The sequence below is a fragment of the Gambusia affinis genome, linkage group LG22 (genome assembly GCF_019740435.1).
Source record: "Gambusia affinis linkage group LG22, SWU_Gaff_1.0, whole genome shotgun sequence".
Lineage (NCBI taxonomy): Eukaryota > Metazoa > Chordata > Actinopteri > Cyprinodontiformes > Poeciliidae > Gambusia > Gambusia affinis.
The window spans coordinates 5248406-5262611 of NC_057889.1; the positions used below are offsets into that span (position 1 = coordinate 5248406).

Below are 14206 nucleotides of genomic sequence, written 5' to 3' on the forward strand. Positions count from 1 at the left end.
ACTTCCTGTTTCATCCATCTGACCTTTTATCCATCGATCTCTGTCAATTTTCCGGTTTCCTTTTTCACATCTTGATCATTGTAGAAATATCAGTAATAAGTTATGAGTGAACCTTTGTGTTTGTATTAAAAAACATCAGATACATACATTTCACAAATAAAATTAATTTCCTAAATTTACATTTTCAGATTTTAAAGGCACCACGTAAATCGTTATTGCTGCGGGACTCAGAGCAACAAGAAAATGAGGTAAATAAAATGCTCAAGTTTTGTTCATTCTGTTAAATGGTTAAATGTTGTAAAATAATGATGATGCAAACTGTTAAAAAAGAGACGGATCATGTTTAATTATATTTTATCTCCGCTAGGTGGAAACTGCCAAACTGGTTGAAAAGAGAAATTCGAGGAGAGTGAGTTTTGCTCCAGCCAACGACGTTCTGCTGTTTGCCAAGTGAGTGCAAGAAAAAAAAACTCCTCCTACGTTTCATGTTGAAATCGTTTTTACCCAATCAGCTCGTTTGTTTTTAATAGGGAGGCCAAGAATGCTTCGCCTGTACGTAACCCTCTTCAAGAGCTAATGGGAGCAGGTATGCAGGAAAATTATACATTCTTCCCTTTTATTCACTTGAAGCATGTTTGTAATTGTTCTTTTATATCACAGCCACTGCAACAACACAAAACAGGTAAAGAGACCAGTTTAATAAATCTCAGTTAATTTATTTGCATCTTGCTTTTGTTTGAGCGTACATTTTGCTGTCTTCATGAAGGGTTCAGATGGTGACAGCTGAGGACACAAGCCCACAGATCATGGGTAGGAATATTGTTTTATGTGTTAGTATGTTTTTGTGTGTTTTTAGTATTTTTAGTAACTCAGCTCTCTGAATGTAGGTATAGACTCCTTGTTGAATGCTCCTCTACATTCTTCTCAACAAGGAATAATGGTGAGTGTGAAATTCGGATGCTGGTTATTTTAGTTTAGTTTGTAGTTTTGGTACTTGTAGAGATATTTAATATCTCTCTGATTTACTCACAGTGTACTGTAAGGAAGTGTAAGGAGGTTATGTGACTCTAAAGACAAAATGTGAAGGCGATTGTGGTTGTGGTTCGATTAAGGCTTGTAATCTTAAATTTTTTAACTCATATTCAGTATGAGTCGACTTGTTCGGAGCCCCTTGGGAGACATGGGGAATAAAAATTATTTTGCGCTCCCTTACAATATTGCTTATTGCAATGGGGATAACACAGGAACGGTGATGGCCCGTGGAGTTAATAAGGATCACCTTTTGAGATGTTTTTAGTAATAAGAATAATCGTGAATTTCAATAAAAAACTTAAGAAGTAAGGAACAACAAAATTTAACAGTTATTGATATCATTTAAAAATGACTAGTCAACTTCACTAAATACTATCTGGGGGAATTGTAGCCAAAATGTGGAAATGTTCATCATAGGAAATAATTGCAAGAATGTTAGGGTTGTGTAGTTAAATTTGCTGTAAATAACAAGTGAACTTATTGCACTACACCTCTGTTAAGGTATCTGTGCTTTATTATGTTAAACTAGCTTGTATACGTAAACTTATTGTCATTAAATTGGTTTTCATAGAATTAAGAATAAATCATGTATTTTATGTCATTTGCTTGTACTGGTGGGGTTTGTAATTGGAAGAAAAAATCAGTGGCTGGTGAAATGTCTGAGTGGCCGGTAAAAAAAATGTATTTCCACCCCTGGATGAAGTTTAGGATGAACTAGAGGTGTGACCTGCTATAATAAATTTACTATTTTTTTATTTTATTTTTTGTAGTGGTATGTTTGCTACATTACAACAGCCACGAAATTGTTAAACTAAAAAACTTAAGTTTTTCTTGAATATTATTATTTTTCCATATATTTTGTGTTGAGCAATTATTCACTGAGTTTATTTGCTTTCACTAGATCCACTTAGAAAGTGGCATTGGGGAGAATACAGTCGTGTTTTCCACAGAGGACGCAGAGATGGACCTGACTCACAGTCACACCATAAACATCAACTGTGACATAGACCTGCTTGAAGATCCAGACCACCAAAACTACGATCCGTTACTCTCAGGGGGGGGGAACGTAGCTGATGTTTTCACAGAACTGCCTCCCAGTCATTTTGTACAAGCAACAAATCAGGCGTCAGCATTCCTGCTTGATAAAAAAACGGATTCAAGTGTGGAAACGAGAACCGTTTCCGCAACGCCTCCTCTTTTGGATCCTGACTTTAAAGACTTCCTCTCAAGCCTCTCCAAACCGAGTCCCTCCAGCACCGGGATGACACCTTTAACCTCTGACGACATAAAATCATCCCTGGCTGCAGATGTCGACAAAGAAAATCAGATGCCAAAATCTCTGAGCAGCAGCAGGAATATTGAAGAATCCTTAAATGGAAGTGGTTTCCGTCGAGACGATGAGGTGAGCATGGAGGTGACTGAAGCCCAGACCGGCCGTATCCTGGGCGCCGACAACGACGATCCTTTTCAGTGTCTTTTTCCAACTCAAGAGATGTACGAAAAGTCAGAAAGAAAGTCACGAGCCAGAGAAACCAAACAGCAACAGAGCTGTGAAAGCTTGGAGTCGAACGACCAAAAAGGTGAGAAATCTCACATCTCTGTCTTTCTTGAAGCTTGACAATGAGTATTTTTGTACATAATTGTGTCAAAAACCAAAATGGTAACAAACATGGGACTTGAGAGCGAATATACAGCTCTGGACAAAACTAAGAGACCTCCGCACTGAACCCGATTAAAACCTCCTGGTTTTCTTCCAAATATTGATTCCTGAACTCTTCCTGAGTTAAAACATTAGTATTGTTCTGAAATTTAAATTAACTTGTTTTCTTGCATTATTTGAGGTCTGAAAGCTCTGCATGTTTTTCATTATTTTCACCATTTCTAATCACCTAAAAATAAAATTTAAAATGAAAATTACATAACATTTAATAATAGATTACTGTCTCCACAGCTGGGAATGATTTTGCTGTTATGTTAAAATATTAACAAGCATTTAAAAAACATTTCTTTATACTGAAAATACAATTACTGGACAATCTCATACAATATCTACACTACAAGTTGGTTAATCAGATTTTCTAAAAAAAAATAAAATACATATATATATATGTAGTGCTTAGCTCCATAGTGGATTTCTCAACAGTTAATTTACTGTTTTTCTTTTTCAGCCAATAAATCTCTAACAAACCTTTCGGTACACACTCCTCTTGAAAGCCATAAGGTGAGTTTCAGAAATACTCTCTAAAGTCTTCTAAGAAGTTCAACATGGGTTTTTGGAAAGCAGTCATTAACATTAACATTTTGTAAATTCTTTTGTTGTTTTGTTTTCTTCTTTTTTCCAGGTTTGCTCAGGTTTAAAAAACGACTTCAGAGAGAAAACGGTTGTGTTCGCTGCAGATGAGTTCATGGACATCACTCGGAGTCTCACAGGAAGCATCGCCAGCGCCGGCCGCTCCCTGCTGCAGCACAAAATCCCAACAAATGACGTCGACCAGGAGAACTACCCACTGAGTACAAACTGGGGTGGTGTTGACCCGGCAGCTCCTGTTAAACCTGGAGGGGATTTCATCCTGGATACGACTGAAGTTCGAAGATCAGATGATGTTTTTCAGTTTCTCATTCCTTCAGAAGAAATGCAGCCTCTCTGTAAAAGTCAGAAAAAAGAAATCTTCAACGTAGGACAGCAGGACATTTATGGACCACAGTCATCTGATCATAAAGGTACAAAAAAACTCAAATTTATTTTTAGTTTGTTTTTAGTAAGGGGATAAAAGAGCATTAATTCAGAAAAATTACTAAAACCTGACAAATTGTTTAAAAAAAAAATACTGTAACTTAAATTGTTATGGTTGTAGTCGGGCCTGGCACAATAATCAATAAATCAATTAATCACATGATAAATTAAAACAAACTCAATCATTTCCAGTTTCTTGATTTATTGTTTTTCTCTTTTTACCAAAAACTGGATGATAAAAGTCTCCAGTTTGGAGTTTTGTTCTCAACTGAACTTTTTTTTGGAAGATAATTTTGTTTCCAGAGACTTCATAATTAATTTTATTAGTTGTTTCTGTTGTTTTGTTTATGTATTTTGGATATTTAAAATGTCTTCCAGTTCTAGTGTTTAAATTTCATTAGAATTTAATGTTTATTGATCTTTGAGGATGTTTTCTTGGATTATTATGTCATTATTATCATTATATTACTGGCAAATTGTTTCAAAAAAACAATATCGTTTATCGCAATAACTTCTGGGACGATTAATCGTCCAGAAACATGAGTTAATGTGACAGGCCTATTTATAGCAACATCTATCTGTTTTATATCTCCTGAAAAATATAAATTAGTTTGTTTTCCTTGTATAAAAAAACTTTTAATGAACATTATATTTTGATGAGTGCCATCAGGAAAATCACACATATCAAATATGTTGGTCAATGTTTCATTTACTCTGGTTCAAAAGCAACTCTAAACAGGTTTTTAGTCTTGATTCAAAGGAACTCAATGTTTCAGCTGTTTTGCAGTTTTCTGGAAGTTTGTTCCAGATTTTTGAAATAAATCTGGAATAAAATCTGAACTTAAATAAAATGTTATCATTTTGGAAACCAAAATGCTTAAACATTAAAATATCTTGATACTCGTAACTGAGACATCTGGTAGAGATTAAACTTTAATGGGTTTTTGAACCTCCAAATAATTTTAAACATAAAATACTCACAAAAAAACCCAATAATGTTTATTATTTTAGTAGGTTTCTATTGCCGTCCTCTGCTATTATAGGTGGTTTTACTATGTTTATTTAATTGTACTTGCAGAGGAAGACGACTGTAGTCTCCCATTGTACTTTCAGTGATGAAACAGAAACAGTTGATGTGATTTATTTTACTTCTCCAGGTTTAAAAACCTCAAAGCTGAACATGGAGCCACAAAGGCATCAGTTGATGGTAAATAAGCTCCTTTTTATTTTATTTGTCTAAATCCCAGAAATTTAATTTGTATCTGTCAGCATAAAAGCCGTAACTTAAGACAGAAATTCACTTTTGAAAGAAAAACAGGTGTTTTGACATCCTGTATTTTCTCCGTGACCAGAGTTTTATGCTGTCTGAATATTTCTGTTTTATAGCAGAATTAAGACGTATTGCGTTTTAAGTCAGTAGGGACGTTACATGCAGTACTTTATGTACTCAGGTCTTTATAATTTGAATATTTGTTTATAAAGTGAATGCACAAACACAAGATCTTGCCAAATATTTTTGGTCTAATTTCTAGTGCAAATAATGTAATACACTTGAAATAAGGCAAGACTATGTTAAAAGTAACTATCTAACAATATACTGGAATACTTGGAATATTTAATACATTTATATTATTTAATAAATCTTGTTTTATAAGTCTTGTTACAAGTTAATTTATCTTCCAATAGGACAAGAATTTTTTCATCAATACAAGGGAATTATTTACTTAGATATTTGCTATATCTTACTAAAAAGTTACTTTCAAGTTAGTTTTGAATTATTTCAAGTTTACTGAGATTGCTCACATTTTTTCACTAGAAACTAGACCAAATATATTTGGTAAGTTCTTGTGTTTTTGCTGTGCAGATATCTTTCAATAAACATCGTGTGATTAGAAAGCTGTAATCTGCAAATAGCATAAACTTTGATGTTTATGAGCTACAATTGTTAATATAAAATATCCGTATTGCTGACTTTGCCTCTGTACAGGATAAAGTTGCAGCTCCAGATGACCACAGAGAAAAAGCGCTGCGGTTTTCTGCTGGTGACGACTGTTTGGACGAGAGTCACACTGTTCACATCTCCACTAATGTCAAACTGAATCCGCTCCAAAACGTCAACGTGGCGCCCTCATGCGAGGAGAAATCCATCCGATTCTATGCAGACGACGTCACAATGGATATAACTCAGTGCCCCACCACAAATATAGCCACAGATTTAGCATCAGACAAATTTTCATCCTTACTCAGTTTATCAACACGAAACCATTGCGACGCTAATTCAACAACGATGGCTGCTACTTCAGGGCCATCTGATGGATTTACGGTTTATCTGGAAGATAACATGGACATGACTGAAACTCAGACAGGATGCATTTTGGAAGCTGAAGTGAGAGAAGAAATGCTACATAAACACGAGTCCCTTCAGGCTGTTTTACCCACTAAAGATACGCAACATCAAAGTGTTCATGGGAAGACAGAGAGAAACTTACATCAACAGCATAAAGAAGGATTTGGAGCATCAGATTATACAGGTGACATAAAGGCAGAGAGTTCTTTATTTATTAATATTATTATTAGGTAAAAACTAAAATTAGACCACTAATTGTCAACAGTAAAAGTGTTGACAATTAGTGTGAACTGGATTTTTTTAAATGCTTTTTTTTATGTTTACTTGCAGAAACTTCAACAAAGAACTCTTTAAAGACAATAATACAAAGAAACCAGGTGAGATTAAAGTTTTAAATAAAATATATTTCAGTGTCAACCTTTTTTTTAATGCAGTTATTACCTTGTTCATTAAAATTTAATGGAGAATTCTGTTTCCTCAGGTTGAGTTTGGGTCTACAGATGACTGCAGAGAGAAAACCGTGAGATTTGACGCGGCAGAAGTCTGCATGGATGTGACTCGATGCAACACAATGGACATTAGCAGTAATTTGCCACTTCCAAACCAGATTTCGGCTGCAAATGGAGAGAAAACCATAAGATTCGATGCAAATGATGCAGAAATGGATGTGACCAAAAGCCACACAGTAAATATTCTGAGGGATTTACCTCTGCAGTCTTTCATAGATGTGGCCTTACCTGCAAATGGAGAGAAAACGGTGAGGTTCAATGCAAATGATGCAGCAATGGATATAACGAGAAGTCACACGGCGGACATTGCTCATCATTTAAATGTTCTTGTACATAAAGAAGAGGTTTTGTTACCTGCTGAAGGTGAGAGAACCCAAACGTTCGATGCAAGTGATGCAGAAATGGATGTGACCAGATGCCACACGGTGAATATTATGAGGGATTTACCTTTGCAGTCTTTCCCAAATCTGACCGTTCCTTCACATGGAGAGAAAACATTGAGATTCAGTGCAAAGGATGCCGAAATGGATGTGACCAAAAGCCACACTGTCAATATTATGACGGATTTCCCAAATCTGACCATTCCTTCAAATGGAGAGAAAACCGAGCGTTTCAGTTCAACCGAAGCAGATATGGATGTGACAAAAAGTCACACCGTCAAGATTTTCACCGATTTAAAAATGCTCTTAAACCAAAACGAGAACTTGCTGCCTGCTGGTGGAGAGAAGACGGTGCGGTTCAATGCAAATGATGCAGCTATGGACATAACGAAAAGTTACACTGTGAACATCGTACATGATTTAGACCTGCTTCCACACCACAGCGTGGATGCATTACCCGCTGATGGTGAGAGAACTGTAAGGTTTGGAGTAAATGGTGCAGAAATGGATGTGACCAAAAGCCACACAGTAAATATTAGGAGGGATTTGTCTCTGCGGTCTTTCCCAGATTTGACCATCCCTTCAAATGGAGAGAAGACGGTGCGGTTCAGTGCAAATGACGCAGCTATGGACATAACGAAAAGTCACACTGTGGACATCGTACATGATTTAGACCTGCTTCCACACCAAAACGTGGATGCATTACCTGCTGATGGTGAGAGAACTGTAAGGTTTGGGGTAAACGATGAAGAAATGGAATCAACAAAAAGTCTGACAGGGAAGGTTCTTTTAGATTCAAATGTTTTGTCAAACCAAATTGTCAGCCCGCCGCCTGCTAAAGAAAAGAATCTAGCCTGGCTGGCAGCAAATGATGTTACTGTGGATGTTACCAGAAGCAACACTGTAAGCATTGTCACGGATTTGAACCAAGCCCCGAGTCAGATTACAGACTCTTCTCCCACCGGCACAGAGAGAGTAAGCAACACCTTTATGGATGAGACAGGAAGTGACACAAAAAGCATTTCGAAGAATTATAAACTAGCGTTGCGTCACAACGTCAAATTGTTGCCGAAATCTGGAGAGAAAACCACAGAATTCACAACAAATAATGCAACTAGCAATATGACTCACTGCCTTAGTTCAAATATTGTCAGTAATCCCCTTTTACACCCTGTTATGTCAGATCAAAACTCTGAGAACATGAACGATACTCTCGCTAAGAAGGAAACGGACAGTGGGAACCGTGGTCTGGATTCAAATCCACCTTCATCAACACAATCTGATCTGTTTCAGACGAGCTGTGCCCAGGATGAGGCTTACAGAAACACACCATCCTGTCCAGACTCAAGTTATTCCCAATGTAAAGGAAAGGAACCCGACACTGATCCTGAAAATGAATCCTCAAGCTTGGGCTCAAATGTGGGCAAGCCAATAAATAAAACCAAAACCAACACTGAGGAAATCTGTGCAAGCGTGGATCAAACTGAACCCTTGGCGTCGTCTAAAGATGATCCACCTCAAGGTTTTTCTTCCAAACAAAACCCTCATTCAAAAAGCTTCAAGGAATCTGTGTCTGATGAATATCGACCTGAAGCAGAAACGCAGGGCGTATCACAGAAGATGGAAAGCTCACCCATTAATGCAGATCAAAACGGCGATGTTCTGTCTTCACGGTTGTCCAGACGAAAGAGTTTAGCCAATCTCCAGTCTAAAGTGAAACGCTTGAGCCAGTTGATAAATGCGGCTCCCGATCCTGCTGCCGTGGAAACCTGCACGGCTTCGTTGCTTCATCTGGATCCCAATGTGGAAAAAAATACCAATGATGCAGAAGCAGAACAACTCTCTGTAGCAACCAGTTCAACTCCTTTCAACTTAAAGACAAAACAGCTGATGTCAAGGCTGTCAGTGGGAGGCTTTAAACCAAAACTCCCGAAAAGAAACACAGCAGATGAGTTGAATAAATCTGCTGTTAAGGCAGCTACAAAGACATTCACTGTCAGCGTTCCCAGTCAGCCGAGCCAATTTGACAAAATCACTGATATTCACGATGAAGAACTTGTTGACTGCGAAGATTTTTCTGAAACGATTGACACCATGACGCCTGAGAAGTTCTCTGAGAAAGACAACTCGTCCAATCAGTTCTCCACGTTCCAGGAGGAAGATTTTGTTTATATGGACGACTTCACATCCAGCAGCCAGAGACAAAAGAGGTCTCTGCCGGAAAATGAAGACGAGGAAGAGCAGGATGAGAAGAGAAAGAAGATTCACACAGAGTTCATGTCGGTATGTCGGAAATAAATGTAGATTGTGTTTTTAGGTTCTTGAAATTGCTATTTAAATATTTTAAGTTTTACATGTATATTAAATTGAGCAACATTAATGAAGTCAAAGGGGCAACGAAAGCAAAATGGCTCAGAATCTTTTCAGTTAAGATCTTAAATACTGTGATGTTCAACAAAAAGCACAAAGTTCTTAAAGGGAACTGATTTTGCAAAATTCACATTTTTGTCTCATCTGCTTTTCAAAAACATCCTGCTGGTTTTTTAGCAGTAATTAAATGATTTTTGGTGTCTGAAAAATTAGTTGTTTCAAAAACCTCCCAAATATTGACTAACAATCAAAAGCTGCTGCGACATTTCCTAGCAACCCCACAAAATCCCAGCCCTTTTACCTAGCAAGCAAATCTCCAGCACATTTGGTCAGCTGGTTTTACCGCTGTATGCTGTACAATGGCTGCTGGAAAAGATAAATGTTTTGTTGTTTTAAAACACAGATATCTACATTCTTGCTTCATTTTTGTTAGTTGTGAAGGAGGCTCCACTTCTGCTTTTCAAAGTGCCTGTTTGCAGCCATTTTCAAGTTCGAGTGTAAATGCTGAGCAGCAGACTTTTTGGATTTAAAGTTACAAGAGACCTAAGGAGGTCAAATAGGCAGAACTGAGCAGACTGAGAACAATTTTGTACAAAAGAATGTAATGATTATGTTTTATATAGACCATAGACTGTTTAATAATGCAGATATTTTACCCTAGAAACAGTCCCTAAAACAAGCAATTTTCCTACGATAATAACAATGGTATTACAGGTTATAATAAAAATAATCTTGGTTTGTTTTTCTTCTTCTACATCTTGTTGGTCTAAAATTCATCACTTTTTGCTTATTGTTTCTTGTTTAATTTTTTTGTAGGCATCTCAGTCTGATGTTGACTATGAAAGCAAAATGGCCGCTGCTTGTGCGCAGACCATCGACTCCCCAAGCAACACAGTTAGCAGATGTGAAATTGCATCAGAGTCTAGTAAGATGTCATTGTTTAAAATGGAGGCATTGATATTCTTACTCATCAGTTGTTGTTTTTTGGTAATTCTCACTTTTTAATGTTTTCTAGCTTTCAAACACAGCCTGTTTGAATCCCAGCTTGAGGACTACGGCAGTGATGGACAAAAAGTATGTCATTTATTTCAAATTTCAAATTGAAAATGTGATCTGCATTTGAAATGATGTAAAAAAACCAAAACTTTGTTATTATTTTGGTTTCAGAAACTCGAAGATGGCACAATTACAGTTTTGGAGTTCTTCAATCTCTTCAGCATAGATTTTGTCATCCATAATCCTCGGCAGAGCGTCCTTCCTGGCAGAGTACGGTTCATTTTTGTTTGTATATTCACATTTACTTGATCTGAGCTAAATTTTGCATTGATTGTTATTATTTCTTTTGCAGCTTCTGGACAACTCGGATGCAACGGCATTGGATTTGTTAAAAGATAAGCACATAAGCCGTCCTAAACAATCAGTTTATGAGGCAGATGTCAAGACCCTCACAGAAAAAGTGGAAGGGTATGTATTTTTATTTATGTTTTGTTTATTTAGGGAAAGTTAAACATACCACTTTGCTCAAGGTTCAGTGTTTTTGTATTTGTCTATTTTCCAGGCTGAAGTATCGAATGCAAGATTTAGGAAAACCTCTAAAGACTGTAAATAGAGCTTTGTGGGAGGAAGTGAATCACTTCACAGAGAAAGAGGTATTAAAGAATGAATCTTATTTGTTTCATGAGTCCGATAGTGAACTAGTAACATCAGTCCAGCAGCTTCTTCCCCTGTTTTTGTGTTTGTTATGATGTAAAGCACTTTGAAATGCCTTGCTGCTGAAATGTGCTATACAAATAAAATTTGATTGATTGAAAACTTAGCAAAATTACTCAGGAAAAACACTGTATGTGATTGAATTTGTCTAAAGTATATGCTAAAATGTAATACTTGTAAAGAAAACACAGAGCCGATCCTAATACACAGCAGTTACAGAATGGCAACAGAAAAAGGGGGAGGAGCTGCTGGTTACTGGTTGCTATGGTAACTACCAACTGCCAAGAGCAGCATAGGGGAGGAGCTATCTCTTACTGGTTGCTACGGTAACCACCAACTGCCAAGAGCAGCCTAACAAAACTTAATACACCATTAAATGTCTGAAGAAACAACTTCTTGGCTAAACTAAATAAACTCAAAGAATAAATAAACAAGTTTTGACAAACTTTATATCTATAATGTTTTTAAAATAAATGTAACTTCTTTTTTTTTCTTTTTTTCGTCGCCAGCTCAAATCTTTCGGCGCTAAGCTAAAGGAGAGAAACAACTTGTTCAGAAAAAACAGCAAAGTTCAGAGTCATGAAATGAAGGAGGAGCTCTACGCAAACCTTGTTCGAGTGAATCTGGTGAGAATCTTTGCAACAATGTCGTCAAGGTTGTGTCTGTTCAGAAACCATTTTTATTTTATTGTTTTGTTTGTTTGTTTTTTCAGGAGGAACAACAAAAACTGAGGGCAACAATCAGTCAGGCAGATGAGATGATTCAAACTCTGGACGGCTGCATCAGCGATTTAGAAGCAGGTCAACATCGGAAAACAACAGCCTGCAATTATTACGCTCCAAACAACATATTGTGAACTCTACTTCAATAATGAGAGTGTATCTAGTTTTTCACACACAGTTTTTCAATTTAGCTTTAGCTTTATTCTACTAAAAATGAAATATTTTGTATTTCATACATTGAAGTTAGATGGACTATCAGGGAAAGGACAGGTTGATGTGTTTTTTCTTTTCATACAGAACTGGATGCAGTTGTGGAAAATGGCTCTGAAGATAAACTTAGTTTAAAATCACTACAGGAAGGTAATTTGTGATAAATATCATCTACTTTACTTGTTTGGTTTTTTTTCTATCTTACTTTAACCTAAATAATGAAATTGTATTTTCTTATAGAAATGTCAAAGGTCACTGAGACTTTGGCTGATCATGAAAGGTGAGTTAAGATTATTTTATTCCTCTTTCCATGTAGCTTTATAAAGATGTAATCATTTGCACACATATTCAGTTTTAATGTTGTTGATTGAGTCTAACAAATACTTTTGGTTTGTTTTAGACAAACATCTGAACTGGATTTGGAGAAAAAGAAGAATTCAAGTGAGCTAATGAAGCTGAAAGCTGAAGAGAGGAAGCTGGAAAACTACATCGACACGTTGAACATGTCCGTTTGTTTTCAGGGGGCTCATGCTTTTGTGTCAGAGAATATTGAAGATTAATTTGTTTTATTTTATCAGGCTGAATGAATGGAGGCTTGAAGAGAAAGACAACAAGAAAGACAACTGTTCAGTTTTCACATTCCTCCATAAGACCTTGTTCCTGCGGTTGGTGTTTGAAAAGACCAATGGTGAGATTTATTTTAGTTATTTCACAGTCTTAACCGTCAATATTTAATATTTAAGTATTACTATTGTTGGTCTTGAAAAAGGGGGTTATCATTCTCAGTTGAGAAAAATCTGTGATTTAGTTTATTAAAATTTCACTGATAAATTCCAAAACTGTTGAGTCGAAAGTAGTTATGGGTTAAAAACATTTTTTTAATGAAAAAGACAATTATATTGTCTTTTTTTCAGTGAACTAAATGCACAACATTATGATAAAACATTGTCTGACTTCAGCACAAAAATATCTAAAATATTTTGGGCCTATTATTTTTCTATTAGGTTTTTAATATTTTTTTTTATGAACTCTTGGTAACAAGACATGGGTCACTCTTTCTGTAAAAAAATTTATTTAGCTAAATTTAATATAAATCTGCTAAAATGTCTCATTATATCAATTTGTCCGTCCCTCTGTCTGGTCATTCATATTTCCTTCCTCTACTTTTCTCTACATTATTTCTATAATTTCTTCTTACTAAAAACATTTTATTAGGAAGTTTAATCTAATATCTAAATGTTTTTGGGTTTTTTTTTAAAGGAAACGATGCTGACAGGAAATCTGAGAGGAAAATAACAAACATCAGCTTCAAGTTTAATCTCAGTGGTGAGAAAATAATCTGTGTTGCTCTCGTTTATCTTTAATCTGACAATGATCATGTTTGTTTCTAACTTTGTTTAAAACTTTATTTATTTATTTATTTTTCCTGCCAGATGAGAAGTCGCAGTGTCACGCTCGTCTAGTTCATAAACTGGTCTCCCAGTTCATTGAGGGAGAGTCTGGCTGGGTGGAGAAATATCCCACCAGTGGGCACGTCCCAAAGGTTGGTGTGAAAACACACGTTTGTTTTTAAGAGTTACATTCAGCTGTTATAATTCCTGTTTAAACTTTAAAAAGAGACAAAAGTGGGAAAAATCCGCTTTAGTTCACACTTTTCTGGTTATAAATGATTAGACTGTGGTAACAAGACATGGGTCACTCTTTCTGTAAAAAATTTTATTTAGCTAAATTTAATATAAATCTGCTAAAATGTCTCATTATATCAATTTGTCCGTCCCTCTGTCTGGTCATTCATATTTCCTTCCTCTACTTTTCTCTACATTATTTCTATAATTTCTTCTTACTAAAAACATTTTATTAGGAAGTCTCATCTAATATCTAAATGTTTTGGGGTTTTTTTTTTTAAAGGAAACGAAGCTGACAGGAAATTTGAGAGGAAAATAACAAACATCAGCTTCAAGTTTAATCTCAGTGGTGAGAAAATAATCTGTGTTGCTCTCGTTTATCTTTAATCTGACAATGATCATGTTTGTTTCTAACTTTGTTTAAAACTTTATTTATTTATTTATTTATTTTTCCTGCCAGATGAGAAGTTGGCTCCTGAAGATGTGGGGAAATCTTCGCTGATAGTTCATAAACTGGTCTCCCAGTTCATTGAGAGAGTCCATTACCAAGGAGCAACATCCATTTAA

The 14206-nt window shown here is 36.0% G+C and overlaps 1 protein-coding gene across 5 annotated transcripts in view; it reads left to right on the forward strand.

The window, feature by feature from the left end:
* knl1 (kinetochore scaffold 1) overlaps positions 1-13602 on the forward strand; it is a 56765-nt gene extending 43163 nt beyond the window's left edge. For 3 of the 5 annotated variants that reach the window (XM_044105915.1, XM_044105914.1, XM_044105913.1), the window contains 26 exons: positions 189-248; positions 368-450; positions 531-586; positions 661-682; positions 767-810; positions 888-940; positions 1934-2612; positions 3201-3253; positions 3375-3753; positions 4924-4973; positions 5754-6297; positions 6444-6490; positions 6595-9285; positions 10189-10297; positions 10388-10446; positions 10540-10638; positions 10721-10836; positions 10931-11021; positions 11592-11708; positions 11795-11882; positions 12102-12164; positions 12255-12294; positions 12415-12519; positions 12593-12702; positions 13275-13340; positions 13448-13602. In XM_044105915.1, coding sequence (XP_043961850.1) covers positions 189-248; positions 368-450; positions 531-586; positions 661-682; positions 767-810; positions 888-940; positions 1934-2612; positions 3201-3253; positions 3375-3753; positions 4924-4973; positions 5754-6297; positions 6444-6490; positions 6595-9285; positions 10189-10297; positions 10388-10446; positions 10540-10638; positions 10721-10836; positions 10931-11021; positions 11592-11708; positions 11795-11882; positions 12102-12164; positions 12255-12294; positions 12415-12519; positions 12593-12702; positions 13275-13340; positions 13448-13587 — 5964 coding nt within the window. In that variant the 3' untranslated portion in view covers positions 13588-13602. The remainder of the gene's footprint in view (positions 1-188; positions 249-367; positions 451-530; positions 587-660; positions 683-766; positions 811-887; positions 941-1933; positions 2613-3200; positions 3254-3374; positions 3754-4923; positions 4974-5753; positions 6298-6443; positions 6491-6594; positions 9286-10188; positions 10298-10387; positions 10447-10539; positions 10639-10720; positions 10837-10930; positions 11022-11591; positions 11709-11794; positions 11883-12101; positions 12165-12254; positions 12295-12414; positions 12520-12592; positions 12703-13274; positions 13341-13447) is intronic. The other 2 variants (XM_044105917.1, XM_044105916.1) reach the window with 2 other exon arrangements.
* Positions 13603-14206: the final 604 nt, after the last annotated feature.